The following is a 24,171-nucleotide window of genomic DNA, read 5'->3' as shown; positions in this document are numbered from 1 at the left end:
AGTACATTCGCTATGAGAGCTGCAGAAACAGCCGAGCACAGACTGAGGTGTCCAGTGATCGGACGCCACATGATCAGCTGGGATCGGGGATGAAACAACCTTTCTAAAAGGGTCTCAGCAGGTGAAGCCCTGACCGTCCTGGAATTCTTCATCACTGGAATAAGTCCCTTCTCTCTGAGGTGTTTGGGTCTCCAGTAGCAGCTCCCCATGGATTTTGCCTGTTGGGTCTTCTCCATGAGGAGCAGTGAATATCACAACCATATATCACACTCTTCTCCTACCATGTAAACTATAGTGATGACATCGCTGGATCGGTGACTACATTCTAAAAGAAAACTTTTATTAACAATTGGTAACTTTTAACAATTTGGAGATGCAGATATCCTATGTACAAGGTTAATATATAGATGTGTTATCTGCATCATTTATTGGTCTGAATTGGCTTCTCTCCTGTGTGAATTCTTAGATGCCTAACAAGTCCTGATTTCTGAGCAAAACATTTCCCACATTATGAGCATGAATATGGATTCTCCTCTGTGTGATTTCTTTGATGTTTAACAAGATTTGATTTGTCAGTAAAACATTTCCCACATTCTGAGCATGAAAATGGCTTCTCCCCTGTGTGAGTTTTCTGATGTTTAAGAAAATTTGATTGATCATTAAAACATCTTCCACAATCTGAACATGAATATGGCTTCTCCCCTGTGTGAGTTCTTTGATGTTTAACAAGACTTGATTTTTCAGTAAAACACTTTCCACATTCTGAACATGAAAATGGTTTCTCCCCTGTGTGAGTTCTTTTATGGTGAACAAGATTTGATTTCTTAGCAAAACATTTTCCACATTCTGAGCAAGAAAATGGCTTTTCTCCTGTGTGAGTTCTTAGATGTTTAACAAGATTTGATTTCTTCATAAAATATTTCCCACATTGTGAACATGGAAATGGCTTTTCCCCTGTGTGAGTTCTTCGATGTCGAGTAACATCTGATTTCCAAGTAAAACATTTTCCACATTCTGGGCATGAAAATGGCTTCTCCCCTGTGTGAGTTCGTTGATGTTGAACAAGAACTGATTTCTGAATAAAACGTCTACCACATTCTGAACATAAAAATGGTTTCTCTCCTGTGTGAATTTTCTGATGTTTAGCTAGACTTGATTTTTTAATTAAACATTTCCTATATTGTGAACATGAAAATAGTCTCTCATTATTTTGCTGAACATCCTGTGATGACTGAGAAGACAGGACCTGTATATAAGGATGAGATGAGAGATCTTGGCTGTGAAGGGCTGAGGGTGTATCTGGGATAATGGAATGTTCTTCATATGTATCTTGTGTGATATCATCATCTGCTTTATAATCTGAAGATATAAGATTCTCCTCTGATCTCCTGCTACAAGAATCTGCAGAGAATAACACAGATTTTATTTTTGAGTATTAACGTTATTTACATTTTTGCATTTTCATTTATCCATATCTCTTATTTTTTCATCTAAAGATCCACATCAGAGTTTATTTTTTGCGGGACCAATTTTACATTGTAATGACACCTTTTGTTTTACTATAAAATATACTGTGAAACAGAAAAAATGTGTGTTATAAAACTGAAAAAAATGCAGTTTTGCTAATTATTATTATTTTTTTTAATCACCTACCATACAGCGTGATGTCACAACTGACGTTATATTTATCCATCAGGTCAGTATCATCATCCAACTTGTATAGTTTTCCTTATGTACCGTATTTTTCGCCCTATAGGACGCACCGGCATATAAGACGCACCCTATTTTAAAGGTCCAAAATCTAGAAAAAAAAAGATTCTGAACCCAACAGTGATCTTCAACCTACGGACCTCTAGATGTTTCAAAACTACAACTCCCAGCATGCCCGGACAGCCGTTGGCTGTCCGGGCATGCTGGGAGTTGTAGTTTTGCAACATCTGGAGGTCCGCAGGTTGAAGACCACTATTGGGTTCAAAATCTTTATTTTTTTAGATTTTGCCCCTAAAAATTGGGTGCGTCTTATACGCCGGTGCGTCCTATAGGGCGAAAAATACGGTACTCTTTACACATATAAAGAAATAAATAACTTCTTCTGAATGATGCTTCTGTATCATATATGCTCGTGATAAATCATATAATGTGGACAATGACGTGATTCGGCGTGACTTACATTGTTATGAGTAAGGCGTGCAAGTCAGGCCAAATTGCGTCAATATCCACTTTTGAAGTTCCGAGTGCATATCCAGTAGCATAACTTGCAAGAAGTTGCTTTGCGCGACAATTTTTTTTTACTTTTGTATCCATTGGTTGGTCAACACCATTGGCTGTCCGGGCACGCTGGGAGTTGTAGTTTTGAAACATCTAGGAGGTCCGCAGGTTGAAGACCACTGGTATAGGAGGTAATACTCACGTGTCCCCGCCGCTCCGGACCCGTCACCGCTGCCCTGGATGTCGCTCCATCGCTGTCGCCGCGTCCCTGTGGTGTCCCCGACGCTCCGGACGTCTTCTACCCCGGGATCCACGCTCTCCGTCGCAGTCGTCACCTCGCTATGAACGCCGCTCCCATTAGATGACTGGACGGCATGCGCAACAACGTGATGACGTCGAAGGAGAGCGCCGGCCATGCAGGGGATCCCGGCACGGAGAAGACACCGAGGAGGCAGGTAAGGTCCCTCCCGGTGTCCAGTAAGCTGTTCGGGACGCCGCGATTTCACCGCAGCGGTCCCGAACAGCCCGACTGAGCAGCCGGGTTAGTGTTATTTTTGCTTCAGACGCGGCGGTCAGCTTCGAAGGGTTAATACAGGGCATCACCGCGATCGGTAATGTCCTGTATTAGCAGCGGGTCCCCGCTGTTGATGGCTGCAGGTATTCGCCGAATAAGATGCACCAACGTACCCCCCCCCCCCCCCCCCCCAGTTTTGGGGAAGAAAAAGTGCGTCTTATACGGTGAAAAATACGGTACTTAAAAAAATAAAAATAAATAAAAATGCTTTAAAAGCTGTATTCTGGGATATTATTTTCTTCCTCCTTTGAGCCCATGCTGCCCAGTAATAATACAGTGGGGGAGATTTATCAAAACCTGTGCAAATGAAAACTTGCCCAGTTGCCAATAGCAACCAATCAGATCACTTCTTTCAGTTTGCAGAGGCCTTGTTAAAAATGAAAGTAGTGATCTGATTGGTTGCTATGGGCAACTCAGCAACTTTTCCTCCGGACAGGTTTTGATAAATCTCCCCCGATGTAATTTGTGGCTATTACCTCAGCGCCCCTTTGTCACATTTTAATGCACACCCGGAAGTGTTGTAGATCGTTTTTATTTTACTGTTGTCTCTAACCTATCCCAGCATTCCATGCGGCCAGAGAAAATATACGTCATAAGTCACATGGTCTCCAGAGGGCGTGGCTATGCTGCAGTGGGTTTCAGGTGTACAGCATGTGGTGATTAGGGATGTAAGAAAAAATCGATTCTCGCGATAATCGCGATTTTTCATTTGCCGATACAGAATCGATTCAAAATATTTTTGAATCGATTCTTTTAGGGATGTGGAATTTTTAATAAAACGCACTTTTCTTACCTGCCAACGAGCCCCCGGAGCTCCGGTACAGGTGTTGGGTCCCCGGGCTGTATTCTTCTTACTTCCTGTTAGTCCGGCACGTCACATGGAGCTTCAGCCTATCACCAGCCGCAGCGATGTCCCGCCTCCGCTGGTGATAGGCTGAAGCTCCATGTGACGTGCCGGACTAACAGGAAGTAAGAAGAATACAGCCCGGGGACCCAACACCTGTACCGGAGCTCCGCGGGCTCGTTGGCAGGTAAGATAAAGTGCGTTTTATTTTATTTTGCAGCACCGGAGTACTAGATCGCCGCTGTCAAAGCTGACAGCGGCGTCTATTGGGATCTATGAATGCTCCCAGGTGGGCGATATATCGCGATGTATCGTCACCTAGACGGTATCGCGATATATCGCGATATATCGAATCGCCACACTGGTATCGCGATTCGAATCGAATCGCCAAATTCTTGGCGATTCACACCCCTAGTGGTGATACCAAGGGGGGGGGGGGGGGGGGGGGGGGCGCCATGGTCACTGAGGGGTTAAAGGGGAACTCCAGTGGAAAACAAATGTTTTCAAATCAACTGGTGTCAGTAAGCTAAACAGATTTGTAAATCACTTATAAAAAAAAAAAATAATAATCCTTCCAGTACTTATCAGCTGCTGTATACTACAGAGAAAATTGCGAAGTTCTTTCCAGTCTGACCACAGTGCTCTCTGCTGACACCTCTGTCTGTGTCAGGAACTGTCCAGAGCAGTAGCAAATCCTCATAGAAAACCTCTCCTGCTCTGGACAGTTCCTGACATAGACAGAGGTGTCAGCAGAGAGCAGCGTGGTCAGACTGGAAGGAACTATACAAATGTCTCTGTAGTATATCTGTAGTATACAGCAGCTGATAAGTAGTGGAAGGGTTAAGATTTTTAAATAGAAGTCATTTACAAATCTGTTCCAACTTTCTGGCTCCAGTTGATTTGAAAACATAAATTTTTTCCAACCGGAGTACCCCTTTAAATGCATCAAGTACTGATATTACGCCAAATGTGAATGACTGTACAGAGGATGAGACTAACAGTGCTGAATGTGCAGATCCAGAGAGCAAAGGGTTAACTGCCTCCGCATCTGAATGTGCTGGGATTGTGTCTGACTCCCAGGCTGGGGGCCAGGATTGTTGGTAATAGTCGGTGCAGTTCACCTGTGATACCCGTAACACCAACACCAGAGACTGAGACCATTCCTAATAGACCCATCCTGGACTCACAGACGTCCACAGACCCCAGAGACAACATGGAGGTGACCAAGCAGATGACAGGTGACCCCACAGTTCAGGATGACCCTGACAACATGGAGGTCAGCGATTGGTTACACCCAGCACAGTATAAGGCCAGCTCCAATATATAGAGGTCAGGGGCAAATAATCCCACAGCCCAGAGGGACACAGAGACTGTTCTCTAATGTTACCTGGGCCACAAACCCCACACCCCAAGGAAGGAATGCAGTGCGGATTAAGTACACCGACACGGGGAAGGCGCCCCCATAAGGCAGTTCATAGGGAGAAACCTGCTGAAACACTTTCTGAAGTTTGATGCCTGTGAGATCTTTACCCTAATCTGTGTGCCGACCTCCAGGATCTATGACGTCAGCTTTAAAGGGGTACTCTGCTGCTCAGCATTTGGAACAAACTACTCTTAAAGCCGGAGCCGGCACTGGGAGCTTGTGAGATAATAGCCCCGCCCCCTCATGACATCACGCCCGCCCCCTCAATGCAAGTCTATGGGAGGGGGCGTGACGGCTGTCACGCCCCCTCCCATAGACTTGCATTCAGGGGGCGGGCGTGATGTCATAAGCTCCCGGCACCGGCTCCAGTGTTCGGAACAGTTTGTTCCAAACGCTGAGCAGCGGAGTACCCCTTTAAGCTCCCTCAGAACCTGGATTTGTTTTGGGAAACCTATACTCCACCAGACACAATGAGATCTGGAGACATCTGCAGGTCATCCAGCTTTCCAAGCCCCTGACAGTCGTGGTCACCATTCTTTTCCAGTCAGAGGTAGTGGCATTGGCTGACCTATAGCACTGGCTGAACAATATCTGGTCCTCAGCTCATCGGATAAGATCTATGAAGGGATCTGGAATAGAGGCTACAGAGTAAAAGTCCAACTTTTCTAGGAACGGGGCATCACCAGACATCTGCCTCCTGTCTTTTATTTAGGATCGGATAGGGGTATCTGCCATTTCCGCACCACTTGTATACAGCAGGCAGTGTTCTGGAGCAGCTAGTAATGTCTGCCAGGTACAGGCCACATGATCAGATCATCGAGCAGCCAACACCAGGTGACATCTGCCGGAGGACACAGCCGCTCTGGGGGAATGATGGGGAGAGGTTTTTATTTCCCACTGGCACAAACTGGGCATATACACAGTGTGAGGTGAACAGAACAGGTGTGGGGGCATAAAAGGTGTACAAACTATCATAAAATTTGTTGTCTAAAATTTGCCTTGAAGCCCAAAAAATTCTAGTTACACTTCTATTTCCCCCAAAAAGGATTGCAGCCAGTGACCAAGAAGAATCTGTGACTCTTCTCTGCATTTAGTGGTTATTACTCACCTGGGTGATTACCTGTAGGAATGTCCTCCTTATACTGCTCATCACCGCTCACATATGTCTCTTCTTCTACCTTTATGTCTGGAGCATTAATATAGATCCAATCTTTCCCTGTAGGAATGTCCTCCTTATACTGCTTGTCACTGCTTACATCTGTCTCTTCTTCTTCTCCCTTTATGTCTGTAGCATTAATATAGATCAGATCTTTCTCTGTAGAAATGTCCTCCTTATACTGCTCATCACTGCTCACATCTGTCTCTGGAGCATTAATATTGTTCGGATCTTCTCCCTGATTCATAAGATGTGGAAGAAATATCGTAAAAGTCATCAGACAGTAGGAGAAGTCACGTGGGATGTTATAGATGAGCAGGAGATGAGGAGTCATGGAGGGTGAGGGGACTGACCACAAGAGCTTCACAGCCCTTCTACAGATCATAGGGAATATCTCCATCTACCTGATCATCCTGTGGAAGAAGAGGACGGGGACACCTCTCTGGTGCTGTTCTCTTACTGGATCTGACTGTAGGGAACACATACAGAGACTGAATTCATTCTTTACATACAAATAATGAGAGGACGTGTGTATATAGTCATGTCTATTACCTGGTGATGTGAGGGGCTGCTGATCCTCCATCATCACCTGATCCTTGTACTGATCCTTGTGTCCTTCTACATACTCCCACTCCTCCATGGAGAAATAGACCGCCACGTCCTGACACCTTATAGGAACCTGACACATAATGATACAGTCATCACCCCGACCCCTCCAGTGGTGTTACTGTATAATGTCCCAGCATTCCCAGCAGTGTCACCTCTCCAGTCATCACCAGACCCCTCCATTACTGTATAATGTCCCAGCATTCCCAGCAGTGTCACCTCTCCAGTCATCACCAGACCCCTCCATTACTGTATAATGTCCCAGCAGTGTCACCTCTCCAGTCATCACCAGACTCCTCCATTACTGTATAATGTCCCAGCAGTGTCACCTCTCCAGTCATCACTAGACCCCTCCATTACTGTATAATGTCCCAGCAGTGTCACCTCTCCAGTCATCACCAGACCCCTCCATTACTGTATAATGTCCCAGCAGTGTCACCTCTCCAGTCATCACCAGACCCCTCCATTACTGTATAATGTCCCAGCAGTGTCACCTCTCCAGTCATCACTAGACCCCTCCATTACTGTATAATGTCCCAGCAGTGTCACCTCTCCAGTCATCACTAGACCCCTCCATTGCTGTATAATGTCCCAGCAGTGTCACCTCTCCAGTCATCACTAGACCCCTCCATTACTGTATAATGTCCCAGCAGTGTCACCTTTCCAGTCATCACCAGACCCCTCCATTACTGTATAATGTCCCAGCATTCCCAGCAGTGTCACCTCTCCAGTCATCACCAGACCCCTCCATTACTGTATAATGTCCCAGCAGTGTCACCTCTACAGTCATCACCAGACCCCTCCATTACTGTATAATGTCCCAGCAGTGTCACCTCTCCAGTCATCACCAGACCCCTCCATTACTGTATAATGTCCCAGCAGGGTCACCTCTCCAGTCATCACTAGACCCCTCCATTACTGTATAATGTCCCAGCAGTGTCACCTCTCCAGTCATCACCAGACCCCTCCATTACTGTATAATGTCCCAGCAGTGTCACCTCTCCAGTCATCACCAGTCCCCTCCATTACTGTATAATGTCCCAGCAGTGTCACCTCTCCAGTCATCACCAGACCCCTCCATTACTGTATAATGTCCCAGCAGTGTCACCTCTCCAGTCATCACCAGACCCCTCCATTACTGTATAATGTCCCAGCAGTGTCACCTCTCCAGTCATCACCAGTCCCCTCCATTACTGTATAATGTCCCAGCAGTGTCACCTCTCCAGTCATCACCAGACCCCTCCATTACTGTATAATGTCCCAGCAGGGTCACCTCTCCAGTCATCACCAGACCCCTCCATTACTGTATAATGTCCCAGCAGTGTCACCTCTCCAGTCATCACCAGACCCCTCCATTACTGTATAATGTCCCAGCAGTGTCACCTCTCCAGTCATCACCAGACCCCTCCATTACTGTATAATGTCCCAGCAGTGTCACCTCTCCAGTCATCACCAGACCCCTCCATTACTGTATAATGTCTCAGCAGGGTCACCTCTCCAGTCAGCAGCTCCATCATCTTGTTGATCAGTTCTCGGATCTTCTGTTCATCCATTTCCTCATGTATCAGGGAGTGAGGTGGGGGCCCCGGGATTGGGCTCAGGGTTCTTCCCCATCCTTCACACTCAGGGGCCCGACAGCGCCCACTAGAGGACTTCTTCACCACTGTGTAATCCTGTGTATGGAGAGACACATTATTATCACTACATACATTCCCAGAATCCCTCACCTCTCCAGTCATATCCATCTGTTATTACATAGATGAGAATGAAGTCATGTGACATCACTCCCAGAATCCCTCACCTCTCCAGTCATATCCATCTGTTATTACATAGATAAGAATGAGGTCATGTGACATCACTCCCAGAATCCCTCACCTCTCCAGTAAGCCAGAAGAGTATCTGTAGGGTGAGGTTTATGATCCTGTCGGCCATCTTGTTCCTGTCTCTCTCCATGGTTGATGGGTCATCCAGGAGAATTCTCTTATATGGAAGATATCAGCAGAGGATCCTGGATTGGAGAAACCTGAAGGGAAGAAGAGGAGACGATGATAAACTGCACCAGATTCTATGGAGAAATAAAATCCATTTCCTGGAGATAATCTGGGGAAACATCTGAGGAGACTTTATAGTCACAATGATTCCGGATGATTCCGCCCACATCTTGTATCTTATAAATCTGTGATGATCTGCGGAGGATTTGTCACAGTTGATACAGGAGGAAATAGAGACATTTAACCCCTTCCTGTCAGGGATTTCTGTTTGTCCCTTTGTCTCCTAAGATCCATAATGTCCTCATTCCTCATGGACAGAGACGTATGCAGACAAGTTGTCCTGTGTGATGGCGCCCCCTGGATTTTACCAGAAAACACAATAAACCCCAATTCCTCTTCTCTGGTGATTGCCGCTTCCTGTGGTTTCTGAGGTAAATCTGATGGTTGTTTATTCTGCACTCGGTGATTTGGGACTTTTTGATCACTATTATTTGATATATATATCTAAAGGGTTAATGCTGATGACCGGCATTAGTGGTGAGTCCTGGCTGCTTATAGCTCCTGAACTCCCTTCACAATCCCATAGAGAGCGCAGAGACGTAAAAGTACACTGTGTCCATAAGGGGTTAATGAGAAACGTCCCCAATAATCCTGACACCAACCGCACACACCTACCTGTATCTGTAGAGGAGCCGTGTACAGGACCTGCGATGATGTCACCGTCATGTGATCAGTCACATGGAGGAGGAGGAGTCACATGATCAGGGGCTGCTGCTCTAGGCTCATCTGCTCAGTGTATGCAGGACTCTGCTGTGCTGGTTGTGATCGCTGCTGGATGAGCTGAAGTTATGTGTATGCAGCAGAGCTGTGTGTGTGTGATGTGCGTGGTGCAAAGCTGTGTATGTGTGTGTTATATATGTCTGCAGCAGAGCTGTGTGTAATGTGCATGTAGCTGAGCTGTATGTGTACACAGTAGAGCTGTATATGTGCAATGTGCATGTAGCTGAGCTGTATGTGTACACAGTAGAGCTGTATATGTGTAATGTGCATGTAGCTGAGCTGTATGTGTACACAGTAGAGCTGTATATGTGTAATGTACATGTAGCTGAGCTGTATGTGTACACAGTAGAAATGTATATGTGTAATGTGCATGTAGCTGAGCTGTATGTGTACACAGTAGAGCTGTATATGTGTAATGTACATGTAGCTGAGCTGTATGTGTACACAGTAGAGCTGTATATGTGTAATGTACATGTAGCTGAGCTGTATGTGTACACAGTAGAGCTGTATATGTGTAATGTACATGTAGCTGAGCTGTATGTGTACACAGTAGAGCTGTATATGTGTAATGTACATGTAGCTGAGCTGTATGTGTACACAGTAGAGCTGTATATGTGTAATGTACATGTAGCTGAGCTGTATGTGTACACAGTAGAGCTGTATATGTGTAATGTACATGTAGCTGAGCTGTATGTGTACACAGTAGAGCTGTATATGTGTAATGTACATGTAGCTGAGCTGTATGTGATAAAATATCATGTAATCTTTATGTTCTACAGTTGTGCTGAAAAGTTTACAAACCCTGTCAGAAACTGGGAAATTTGTGCTTGTTGTTACAAAATATTAATGATAATGCAAAAACTGTCACTTATTTAAGGCTATTGATTATAAAATCAGAACATTATGTGCAATGGCACAAATTTTTGCGTTTGGACTCATTAAAGAAAACACCCTGTATGTAATTCGGCACGGTTGGCTTTTTCCAGTGGTCAGAGATTTATTAACTGTGACTTTTTAAAAATTGCTGCAAATCGTTGCTCAACCTCACACCACACAGCAGGAGGTGGCGGACTGATGTTACTTGTAGTAGTCAGCGAACAGCAGGAGGTGGCGGACTGATGTTACTTGTAGTAGTCAGCGAACAGCAGGAGGTGGTCGACTGATGTTACTAGTAGTAGTCAGCGAACAGCAGGAGGTGGTGGAATATCATTATCCAATGTACAGCAGGAATGTTGGTAGTAGTGTCTTATCTGTGGCATCTGGGACAGAAGGATTAAAATCCTCACTGATCCATGCCTGATTTATTTTAGTAAACGCCAGCTTTTCCACGTTGCTTGATGGCAATCTTGTTTGCTTTGGGGTGACCGCTGTCTGCTGTGCTGTATACTATCTCTGAAGCGACACTAGAGGGTGGACAAGACAGAACACCCAGGACAAACTGGGAAAGTTGAGCCAATGGTCTAATCTGGTGACCCAGAAGTCCATTGGGTCTGGGCTCATGGAGGGACATTTATCAATGTTTGCTTATGTATTCTTTTTTTTTTTAGTACTTTTTTTTTTTGCTTATGTGTGACTTATTTATCAACTGGTTTCAGCCTGTTGATCATTTCCTTTCACGTAAGCAATTTTTTCTTTTTTACTTTGGTAGTAGCTTTTTCTGCTCCATGTTTGAGCTGAAGTAAATTTAGTCAATTTTTAACCTTGTTTCACCTTTTTTTTTTGCGCAGTTGCGACTGTCGCAGTTAACAAATAGTGTTGCTCACGAATATTCGCAATTCGAATATTATTCGCGAATATCGCATATTCGCGAATTCGCGAATATAGCGCTATATATTCGTAATTACGAATATTCGTTTTTTTTTTATTTTTATTTTTTCCCAGTACACATCACAGTGATCACCCCTCTCTGCTTCCAGCTTGTGTGGTGTAAAGAAGGCTCTAATACTACTGTGTGAGACTGGCGTGCAAAAATTCGCATATACGAAAATTAGCATATGCTAATTTTCGCATATGCGAATTTTTGCGTATGCTAATTTTGCGTATGCTAATATTCACATATGGTAATTTTCGCATACGCGAATGTTCGCATATGCGAAAATAAAACAAGAATATAACGAATATGCGAATATTCGCGAATATATGACGAATATTCGTCCATATATTCGCGAATTCGAATATGGCCTATGCCGCTCAACACTATTAATAAATACCAAAGACCATTTTAAAATTATTACTACGTAGTTAAGTTTTGGGAAAACGTGCTTTTCTCGCTTTCCAGTCAAAATGTCACACGCAAAATCGTGTAGTCGCAGGTGCGACATTTTTAGTAAAAAAATGTAACTAAATCGCTTGATAAATGTCTGTCATGGTGTCTGTCAGAGAAAGGGCACTGCTGGGTTAGGCCTCAACCTGGTTGTTCAGGTGGTGGTTCACATCCCTGTTATGATGATTCATGTCAGGGGAAATACCGGATCCAGAAACGTCATCATCGTGTGATCCAGCGTGAAGACGACACTGCTGCTGCTCCCTCCTCTTGCAGGGGTAGTGCTGGCAGAGGGAGTGAAGCGTTGACTGGTTTTTGGTGCTGGAAAGCCATGGCGGACTGGTTGTGTAGCTTCTCCTTATAGAAATCCAATTAAGTCTCCTTCTCAGAAGGCGAGAAAAATTCCCCCATTTTGGCTTTATACCAAGGGTCTAAGAGTATTGCTATCCAGTGTTCAACTTCTTTTCTTTAAAGGGGTACTCCGCTGCTCATTTTTAAATAAAAATAAATATAACTATTTAGCTGGTGCCTTCTGAGCAAAGGGTTTGGTTTGTTGGGGGCCTCTCTCCGGTTGGAGAAGGGTTTGCGATAGACTGCATCCTCGTGCGCATTTTTTTTATTTTATGAATACTTGCACTTTTTACTTGCACTTGGGTGATTCGAGAGCACGGACCATGGCTCTTCCAGGAGGTTACAAGGTTTGCCAGCAAGGAGAACTGCAGAATTAGCAATTTAATGCCGCTGACTAGAGATGAGCGAAGTTTCAGAAATTCAATTCGTCACGAATAGAGATGAGCGAACTTACAGTAAATTCGATTCGTCACAAACTTCTCGGCTCGGCAGTTGATGACTTTTCCTGCATATATTAATTCAGCTTTCAGGTGCTCCGATGGGTTGGAAAAGGTGGATACAATCCTAGGAAAGAGTCTCCTAGGACTGTATCCACCTTTTCCAGCCCACAGGAGCACCTGAAAGCTGAACTAATTTATGCAGGAAAAGTCATCAACTGCCGAGCCGAGAAGTTCCTCTCTAGTCACGAACCTCGCGGCTCGGCGGTTGCTGACTTTATCCTGCATAAATTAGTTCAGCTTTCAGGTGCTCCGGTGGGCTGGAGACTCTCTCCTAGGAATGTATCCATCTTTTCCAGCCAACTGGAGCACTGGAAAGCTGAACTAATTTATGCAGGCTAAAGTCAGCAACCGCCGAGCCGCGAGGTACGTGACGAATCGAATCACTGTAACTTCGCTCATCTCTACCGCTGATATTCCTTTTACAGCAAGTGCTAAAGGTGATGATTGAAGAAGAGATGGAGGAGAGTTCCCATCTGGCTGGCAGCAGTGAGGATTTACTCCTTGAGGAGATAGCGAAAGTGAGACCTGAGGAGAATTTGGTGATGGACTCTCAGGAAGGGATAGAGGACCAGGACCCTTCGCTTGGCGACACTGATGATGAGGAGGATTATAACTAACCTTGGCAGTAAAGAATGGAGGCGGTCAGGCCAAGCCTTCAGAAAAGCTGGATGCTTTCTTGCATGCGCAGTGACATTGCATATTGCCAAGTTAAAAGGGTACTCCGCTGCTCAGCGTTTGGAACAAACGGTTCCGTACGCTAAAGCTGGGAGCTCGTGACGTCATAGCCCCGCCCCTCATGACATCACGCCCAGCCCCCTCAATGCAAGTCTATGGGAGGGGGCGTGACAGCTGTCACGCCCCCTCCCATAGACTTGCATTGAGGGGGTGGGGCTTGACGCCATAAGGGGGCGGGGGTATAACATCACGAGCTCCTGGCTCCAGCGTTTCGTAACAGTTTGTTCCAAACGCTGAGCAGCGGAGTACCCTTTTAACTTGGCAATATGCAATGTCACTGCGCATGCAAGAAAGCATCCAGCTTTTCTGAAGGCTTGGCCTGACCGCCTCCATTCTTTACTGCCAAGGTTAGTTATAATCCTCCTCATCATCAGTGTCGCCAAGCGAAGGGTCCTGGTCCTCTATCCCTTCCTGAGAGTCCATCACCAAATTCTCCTCAGGTCTCACTTTCGCTATCTCCTCAAGGAGTAAATCCTCACTGCTGCCAGCCAGATGGGAACTCTCCTCCATCTCTTCTTCAATCATCACCTTTAGCACTTGCTGTAAAAGGAATATCAGCGGTAGAGATGAGCGAAGTTACAGTGATTCGATTCGTCACGTACCTCGCGGCTCGGCGGTTGCTGACTTTAGCCTGCATAAATTAGTTCAGCTTTCCAGTGCTCCAGTTGGCTGGAAAAGATGGATACATTCCTAGGAGAGAGTCTCCAGCCCACCGGAGCACCTGAAAGCTGAACTAATTTATGCAGGATAAAGTCAGCAACCGCCGAGCCGCGAGGTTCGTGACTAGAGAGGAACTTCTCGGCTCGGCAGTTGATGACTTTTCCTGCATAAATTAGTTCAGCTTTCAGGTGCTCCTGTGGGCTGGAAAAGGTGGATACAGTCCTAGGAGACTCTTTCCTAGGATTGTATCCACCTTTTCCAACCCATCGGAGCACCTGAAAGCTGAATTAATATATGCAGGAAAAGTCATCAACTGCCGAGCCGAGAAGTTTGTGACGAATCGAATTTACTGTAAGTTCGCTCATCTCTATTCGTGACGAATTGAATTTCTGAAACTTCGCTCATCTCTAGTCAGCGGCATTAAATTGCTAATTCTGCAGTTCTCCTTGCTGGCAAACCTTGTAACCTCCTGGAAGAGCCATGGTCCGTGCTCTCGAATCACCCAAGTGCAAGTAAAAAGTGCAAGTATTCATAAAATAAAAAAAATGCGCACGAGGATGCAGTCTATCGCAAACCCTTCTCCAACCGGAGAGAGGCCCCCAACAAACCAAACCCTTTGCTCAGAAGGCACCAGCTAAATAGTTATATTTATTTTTATTAAAAAAAAAAACCATGAAGCAATAGTATAAAATGAATGGGGACAAGCTGTAGGCCTCTGTTCAATTTAAAACAGCAGCAGTACAGTACAGATGGTCATGAAAAAAGTGAATTTATTCTATCCAGAAATATGCATATATTTGTATGGAACAATTTAACTTTTTTCATCACCATTTATATTGGAGTGCTGCGGTTTATCCTTTTACATGAATAAGGGAAAGCAGTAAGGCTATATAGACTGCTCAAAAAATAAAGGGAACGCTAAGATAACACATCGTAGATCTGAATGAATGAACTAATCGTATGAAATACTTTATTTAGTTTTTACATAGTTGAATGTGCGGACAACAAAATCACAAATGAGGCTCAGTAGTGTGTGTGGCCTCCACGTGTCCGTATGACCTCCCTACAATGCCTGGGCATGCTCCTGATGAGGTGGCGGATGGTCTCCTGAGGGATGTCCTCCCAGACCTGGACTAAAGCATCCGCCAACTCCTGGACAGTCTGTGGTGCATCGTGGCATTGGTGGATGGATTGAGACATGATGTCCCAGATGTGCTCAATCGGATTCAGGTCTGGGGAACGGACGGGCCAGTCCATAGCATCAATGCCTTCCCCTTGCAGGAACTGCTGACACACCCCAGCCACATGAGGTTTAGCATTGTCTTGCATTAGGAGGAACCTAGGGCCAACCGCACCAGCATATGGTCTCACAAGGGGTCTGAAGATCTCATCTCGGTACCTAATAGCAGTCTGGCTACCTCTGGCAAGCACATGGAGGGCTGTGCGGCCCCCCAAAGAAATGCCACCCCACACCGATACTGACCCACCACCAAACCGGTCATGCTGGAGGATGTTGCAGGCAGCAGAATGTTCTCCATGGCGTCTCCAGACTCTGTCACATGTGCTCAGTGTGAACCTGCTTTCATCTGTGAAGAGCACAGGGCGCCAGTGGCAAATTTGCCAATTTTGTTGTTCTCTGGCAAATGCCAAATGTCCTGCACAGTGTTGGGCTGTAAGCACACCCCCCACCTGTGGATGTCGAGCCCTCATACCACCCTCATGGAGCCTGTTTCTGACTGTTTGAGTGGACACATGCACATTTGTGGCCTGCTGGAGGTCATTAATCAGGGCTCTGGCAGTGCTCCTCCTGCTCCTTCTTGCACAAAGGCAGAGGTAGTGGTCCTGCTGCTGGGTTGTTGCCCTCCTACGGCCTCCTCCACGTCTCCTGATGTACTGGCCTGTCTCCTGGAAGCGCCTCCATGCTCTGTGCTGACAGACACAGCAAACCTTCTTGCCACAGCTCGCATTGATGTGCCATCTTGGATGAGCTGCACTACCTGAGCCACATGTGTGGGTTGTAGTCTCCGTCTCCTGCTACCACTAGAGTGAAAGCACCGCCAGCATTCAAAAGTGACCAAAACATCAGCCAGGAAGCATAGGAACTGAGAAGTGGTCTGTGGTCACCACCTGCAGAACCACTCCTTTATTGGGGTGTCTTGCTAATTGCCTATAATTTCCACCTGTTGTCTGTTCCATGTGAAATTGATTGATAATCAGTGTTCTTCCTGAGTGGACAGTGTGATTTCACAGAAGTGTCAGTGACTTGGAGTTACATTGTGTTGTTTAAGTGTTCCCTTTATTTTTTTGAGCAGTGTAGAAGCTAAATCCGCAGCAAACCAGTATAGATAGTGATTAGAGATGAGCGAACTTACAGTAAATTCGATTCGTCACGAACTTCTCGGCTCGGCAGTTGATGACTTATCCTGCGTAAATTAGTTCAGCTTTCAGGTGCTCCGGTGGGCTGGAAAAGATGGATACATTCCTAGGAAAGAGTCTCCTCGGACTGTATCCACCTTTTCCAGCCCACCGGAGCACCTGAAAGCTGAACTAATTGATGCAGGAAAAGTCATCAACTGCCGAGCCGAGAAGTTCGTGACGAATCGAATTTACTGTAAGTTCGCTCATCTCTAATAGTGATGAAAAACTGAATTTAATCCATCAAGAAATATGCATATTTCTGGAAAAAATGAATTCACTTTTTTCATGATCATTTACACTGTAGTGCTGCCGTTATAAATTGAATCGAGGATTACAGCTTTTCCTTATTCATTTAGAAGCTACAAAATGCAGCATTAGACTACGCATGGTGATGAAAAAAGTCATATTCCATACAAAAATATGAATATTTCTTGATGGAATAAATTTACTTTTTTCATCACCATCTATACTGGAGTGATACGATTTTACCTTCTTTATAAAGGGGGAGATTTCTCAAAACCTGTCCAGAGTAACGGTTGCCCAGTTGCCCATAGCAACCAATCAGATCACTACTTTCACTTTGCAGAGGCCTTGTTAAAAATGAAAGAAGTGATCTGATTGGTTGCTATGGGAAACTGGGAAACTTTTCCTCTGGACAGGTTTTGATAAATCTCCCCCTATATTGCTAAACATAACCCCCTATAAAGGTGCAGAAAAATGTTTCACCTCCACTACAATGATAAATGCCGGCCTATATAATAGGGATCGACCGATTATCGGTATGGCCGATATTATCGCCCGATAATCACGATTTTGGGCATTATCGGTATCGGCAATTACCTTGCCGATAAGCCGATAATGCCCCCCACACCGCCCGCACCGTGACCGCCCCCCCCCAACCCGCCCCCCCCGACCCACCGCGTCGCACCCCCCACCGTAGTGCTGGGCGGTATACCGGTATGGATTTCTGCCCATACCGCTATACCGGTCGGGCCCCTCCCCCACCCTCAATAAATAAATAAATAAACTTACCCGTAATGGGGGTGGTCCGGGCCATCCATCCTTCCTGTAGTGTCCGGCGGCATTCCGGGTGGAGGGTGCACCGGTCCGGGCTGTCCTTCTCCAGCGGTCATCTTCTCCACTCCGGGCAGGCTCCGGCCTAGTACGCTGCATAGACGCCGCTACGCCGTGACGTCAGGTGCGTCGCTGCACACGGGCGTCGCTGCGCTACTAGGCCGGAGCCTGCCCGGAGTGGAGAAGATGACCGCCCCGCAAAAGCCACTGCAGATCATTGATTTAAAGCGCCCGCTTTAAATCAATGATCTGCAGCGGTGTCGAGGGGGGATAAATAGCCGATAACTTATACCGGAATATCGGTATAAGTTATCGGCTATCGGCCCTAACCTCCACCGATTATCAGTATCGGCCCTAAAAAAACGATATCGGTCGATCCCTACGTTATATAGCCTTACTGCATTCCCCCATTCATGTAAAAGGTAAAAGGGCAGCACTACACTATAGATCCGTGGTCTTCAACCTGCGGACCTCCAGATGTTGCAAAACTACAACTCCCAGCATGCCCGGACAGCATGGCTGTCCGGGCATGCTGGGAATTGTAGTTTTGCAACATCTGGAGGTCCGCAGGTTGGAGACCACTGCTATAGATGGTGATAAAAAAAAACGTAATTTATTCCATTCTAAAAGATGCATATGTTTTGTATGAGAAATTCCCTATTATCATGACCATCTGTAATGGAGTGCTGAGGTTCTACCTTCTATATATTTATACGTTTGTCAAAATAAAGTGCAAATCTCCCCCTTTCCTCCCTTTATCAAAGTTTGAGGGCCGTTTTGATAAATTTGGTGCACATAAGCCAAAACCACAGCATAAAAACCGGCAGTGAAGTGGTTACACACAGACACCTATTGATAAATATGCCCCATAGTCTTATACCTACCTGATACAGAGCTTCTTTACTTATCCCAGCCCAAAATCGGAAATTTAGTGTGCATACCATGCACTCTCACTACCAGAGTGTGCATTGCATGCTTGCTCAATTCCGGATATAGAGCGTGCATAGCATGCTTGCTCAATTCCGGATATAGAGCGTGCATAGCATGCTGGCTTAATACATGCTATTGAGCGTGCATACCTTGCTGGTTCAATACATGATATTGAGCGTGCATACCTTGCTAGCTCAATACATGATATTGAGCGTGCATACCTTGCTGTTTTAATACATGATACTGAGTGTGCATAGCATGCTGGCTTAATACATGATATTGAGCGTGCATACCATGTTGGCTTAATGCATGATACTGAGCGTGCATAGCATGCTTGCTCATTACCTGATATTGAGTGTGCATACCTTGCTGGTTTAATACATGATGTTGAGCGTGCATACCATGCTGGTTAAATACATGATATTGAGCGTGCATAGCATGCTTGCTCATTACCTGATATTGAGCGTGCATACCATGCTGGTTAAATGCATGATACTGAGCGTGCATAGCATGTTTCAGTACCTGGCAGAGAGCGTGCATAACATGTTGGTGTAGTACATGACAGAGAGCGTGCATAACATGTTCATGACTGGATTACCACATATAAAATTATAACCCAACATAATATTAGTTATTTATGTATAATAATGATAGATTCTGAAAAGTTTATTGATTATTTATAAAATTATTATGTATAATTTCTTATGAAGGCTAGTCAAAATGCTGAATCCACAGTGGATGAAAGAGACAAATTGTATAGAATCGATGATACTTCAGAGGAGGTAAGACATATAAATTACTTTTTATCTAACCAATATTATTTGTTTATGTGCTAATTTTGTGTGTGTGTGTGTGTGTGTGTGTGTGTGGGGGTCATAGGAAGATTATATCGAAGAAGAGAGGAAACCATTACTCCGACACGTAAAGATACTCTATAGTATGATATAGTACTATGTATATGTATGTATATGTGTATATATATATATATATATATATGTGTAGGATTTCTCCCTGGGGATAGCTCTGGGATTGTCCTTGCCACCGCCACGGGACACGTTTCCACTTCAATCAATAAATCGGCAAACAACAGTTCTTTATGCAAGTCTGGCTCCTTGCCAGCTTTATTAGACAGGTTGCAGGATAAAATAAAACATAAAAACAGGAACAAACAAAACCCTAGACCGTCTAGTCACTAACTAAACAATCCAGCATGCCCTGACTATCCACTGGTGGGCTTTTCCCGACCAGTTGAACTTATGCCTCCTGCAACCTTCACACACAGCGTTTGCAACCTCTTGCTGTGTCTCCTCCACACCACTCTTTGGGGCAACTTACAGCTTGGGCTGTGTGTTCCTCACCAGGACCCCTGCCTCTCCCCTACAGCCATCTTGCTGTCTTCTAGGAAGAGCCTAGACTTTAGACTTAAAGGGGTACTCCGCCCCTAGACATCTTATCCCCTATCCTAAGGATAGGGGATAAGATGTCAGATTGCCGCGGTCCCGCTGCTGGGGACCCCCGGGATCGCCACTGCGGCACTGAGCTATCATTACTGCGCAGAGCGAGTTCGCTCTGTGCATAATGACGGGCAATACAGGGGACGGAGCAGTGTGACGTCATGGCTCCGCAGCGTAATTCCATTGAAGTGTAAAGCCTAAAAATCCATACAGAAATTTCCATGTTAAAAATTTGTGTTTTGAACGTAGACTAACACCAGTTTCCATCTTGCTTATGTCGCTTATATGTTTTACACTTCTTTCACACTACGGAATTAGCGTATGGATATTCTGGTAGATATCCCCATTGGAAAATCCTGTGCAGGAGAATCCAATTGCTGGCAATGGGATTCCACTGCACGTCGCAGACTGTAGACTTTAATAGTCTCAATTATCACCCCGAAATTCACCTAGAAAAATTATGCAAGAACATTGAGCACTTTTTCTGTTCTGCCTGATTTACGCTATACAAACTTTTCCGGCTAAGGGGACAGCAATGTCTGCGCTGCCACACTCGTAATCTCTAGCACGATTGTGTCTGGGCGTGTAATCCAAAGTGTGAATCCGGACGTATGGATCGTTCCTGTTATGTTTCTATGGTGGAATGTCGGTGTGAAATTTACACGAAAATGACCCTGAGAGGTCTAGTCTTGAAGATATACCCCCTGAATCAAATGATAAGCATCCTCGTATCGGTAACACCCGTTGGTGCCAATGTGACAAATGCAAGACCATGAAAACGAGGGATGAAAGCTTCTGCTGCCCCACTTTGATCGCGGGATAATATGCATTTTGGAACACGAGGAGCTGCAAAATTTGCGTCTAAAAGGAAAGGATACTGGCAGAATTTGGTGGTAAAGTCAGCACAAAGGAAATGAAGAAAAATCGGTAATAAAACAATTTTTTGGGTTTTAATAAATATAATTTTTCATTACAAATTAAGATACAGAGAAAGCTGAATGACACACTTGCTGACTTGAAGGAAGTTTGCCATCCAACTCTCCCTGGCTCCTGAAGTGCAGCCCGGGCCCACTGCTTTTCAAGATACAGAGAAAGCTGAATGATGACACGCTTCACGGTAAACACGCGTGTATGATTACATGTATTCTCTGTGGGAAAGTGACGTTTATTAAAGGGGTACTCCGCTGCTCAGTGCTTGGAACAAACTGTTCTGAACTCTGGAGCCGGGCGCTCATGACGTCATAGCCCCGCCCCCTCAAAGCAAGTCTATGGGAGGGGGCGTGACAGCCCATAGACTTGCATTGAGGTGGCGGGGCGTGACATCATGAGGGGTGGGGCTATGACGTCACAAGCTCTCGGCCCCGCGGAGTACCCCTTTAATTGACCCCTTTAAAGGAGTACTCCAGAAGAGAAAAATTGTCCTCCATACTGCCGGCAGTAAAAAAAAATAAAGAGATACATACCTTCCTTCGCTCCCCCGGTGCCTCCGGTAACCCACTCCGGTCTCTGCCGCGATCCTCTTCCTGGTTACCAGTGGTCGGCGAGTCATACTTCTACAATCTTGTATAATAATCTGATTGCTTCTCAGCATAATACTAACAGGTAGTGAGTATACATTTTGGACCAAAAAGTATAAGCCCACTCGCCACGTCAAGGCCACCTATTCAGAGTGGGTCCCTAACGTCCCTAGCATAAAATGGCGTAGCACTGGGCGGCGACCACCACCGCCGCGACACCAGTGTCCACGGGGGGGGGGGGGGGGGGGAAACGACCCACTGGCAGAGCGGCCCCAATGCCACTCAAACCAGTCTATGGGCCGCACCCGCCCGCAGACACAGCGCCACGGCAGCAACGGACGCCGTGGCGTTCAGCCAATCATCGACCGCAGCGAAGTCCCGACTCGGCCGGCGATAGGCTGAGCGGCAGTGTGGCGTTTTCGGCCCTGGCACACTGCCGCTCAGCCTATCGCCGGCCAAGTATGGCAGTATGACTCGCCAACCACCGGCAACCAGGAAGAGGATCGCAGCGGAGACCGGAGCGGGTTATCGGAGGCACTCGGGGAGGGAAGGAAGGTATTTATCTCTTTACTTTTTTACTGCCGGCAATATGGAGAACAATTTTTCTATGCTGGGAGTACTCCTTTAATTCAATTGAATCTTGTGAGAATTGACACTATACGATAGATTAGAGCAATATTAGCAAGCTCAATCCTGAGTCCAGCAAGTGCATGAATTGGTGTTGACCAACCAATGGATACAAAAGTAAAAAAAAATTGTCGCGCAAAGCAACTTCTTGCAAGTTATGCTACTGGATATGCACTCGGAACTTCAAAAGTGGATATTGACGCAATTTGGCCTGACTTGCACGCCTTACTCATAACAATGTAAGTCACGCCGAATCACGTCATTGTCCACATTATATGATTTATCACGAGCATATATGATACAGAAGCATCATTCAGAAGAAGTTATTTATTTCTTTATATGTGTAAAGAGTACCGTATTTTTCGCCCTATAGGACGCACCGGCGTATAAGACGCACCCAATTTTTAGGGGCAAAATCTAAAAAAATAAAGATTTTGAACCCAATAGTGGTCTTCAACCTGCGGACCTCCAGATGTTGCAAAACTACAACTCCCAGCATGCCCGGACAGCCAACGGCTGTCCGGGCATGCTGGGAGTTGTAGTTTTGCAACATCTGGAGGTCCGCAGATTGAAGACCACTGCATAGGAGGTAATACTCACGTGTCCCCGCCGCTGCCCTGGATGTCGCTCCATCGCTGTCGCCGTGTTCCCTTCGCTCTAGAACGTCTCTGCTGCCGGCCGGGTATCCTCGCTCTCCGTCGCCGCCATCACGTCGTTACGCACGCCGACGCACGTATGCGACGACGTGATGACGAGGAAGGAGAGCGCCGGCCATACAGGGGATCCCTGAACGGACAAGACACCGAAGAGGCAGGTAAGGTCCCTCCCGGTGTCCTGTAAGCACTAACCCGGCTATTCAGTCGGGCTGTTCGGGACCGCCGTGGTGAAATCGCGGCGGTCCCGAACAGCCCGACTGAACAGCCGGGTTAGTGTCACTTTCCCTTCAGACGCGGCGGTCAGCTTTGATCGCCGCGTCTGAAGGGTTAATACAGGGCATCACCGCAATCGGTGATGTCCTGTATTAGCCGCGGGTCCCAGCCGTTGATGGCCGCAGGAACCGCCGCGATAGGGGTGTATTCGCCGTATAAGACGCACCGACTTTTTCCCCCCAGTTTAGGGGAAGAAAAAAGTGCGTCTTATACGGCGAAAAATACGGTATGTAATATATAGGTCTTATCTTCAATATATTTTCTAATACTTTTTTATTTTCATTGTACTAAGGAAGGCCGCCTACAGATCACATTCATGTTTCCCGCATGGGCTCTTGGGTCCCGGCAGAAGAAAACCTATTCCTTCTTGTGTCGTGAATTACATTAGTGATCAATTCCCCGACCCGGACTGTCAATACATAGGTTTTCTATGGCATGGGGAATACCCGGCCAGAGATATGGTTTCTGATGTTTAATCAGTTATGATTCTCTTAGAGATATTATTCTATAGGTTCTAACAAGGCCCCTGGGTCCTTCTATTAGCTGTTGAGGCCCACAGCACCAAACACCATCTATATCCAAATTATATACACGCTATCACAAAATTTAGGCTGGGGTTACATATGTCCGGCATAAGTGAACTCCTAAGCCTAAATCTTTACATAACTTATGCCGCTACTGATGGCAACATGCATAATTTGTCATCAGTTGTATGGCATCCTGCATCTACTTTTTATAGCACCGGAAAAGGGAACGCAGCAAGCTGATTTCCCCTGTCCGGTGCCCTCCGGCATGTCCAACCAAAATTGAGACGCTGGATGATTGTGAACTGAATGGGATCAGTTCTAGCATCAGTTTCCGATGCACGCTGGAGGGAAACTGTGCAGGACAACTCATATATGTGAACCCAACCTTATCCAGTGTCACAATTTGGACAACAGATGACTGAACACGCCGGACCATTACAGGACAGGGCGTGTTGAAACATTAGGGGGCACACTATAGGGTCAGGTCACCTGTGGATCCTAAGTGTGAAATATACTTGGTCTTCGTTCCGTGTGACCCTGCCCTAAAATATGCATAATTTTAAATAAATAAATAAAGAATGCGTATACAAGTTCCTTTTGAAAA

At 45.8% G+C, this 24,171-nt stretch overlaps 1 protein-coding gene across 1 annotated transcript in view; it reads right to left on the bottom strand.

The window, feature by feature from the left end:
* LOC130308348 (uncharacterized) overlaps positions 1-9,372 on the bottom strand; it is a 145,197-nt gene extending 135,825 nt beyond the window's left edge. The window contains 7 exon segments of the mRNA XM_056552245.1: positions 442-1,401; positions 6,158-6,443; positions 6,610-6,674; positions 6,758-6,884; positions 8,305-8,484; positions 8,687-8,834; positions 9,329-9,372. Of these exon segments, the coding sequence (XP_056408220.1) occupies positions 442-1,401; positions 6,158-6,443; positions 6,610-6,674; positions 6,758-6,884; positions 8,305-8,484; positions 8,687-8,764 (1,696 nt within the window). The 5' untranslated portion in view covers positions 8,765-8,834; positions 9,329-9,372.
* Between the last annotated feature and the right edge of the window lie 14,799 nt (positions 9,373-24,171).

Source organism: Hyla sarda, chromosome 1 (assembly GCF_029499605.1).
Source record: "Hyla sarda isolate aHylSar1 chromosome 1, aHylSar1.hap1, whole genome shotgun sequence".
Lineage (NCBI taxonomy): Eukaryota > Metazoa > Chordata > Amphibia > Anura > Hylidae > Hyla > Hyla sarda.
The sequence above is the reverse complement of the archived record's forward strand: the minus strand, read 5'-3'. Positions and strand labels throughout refer to the sequence as shown.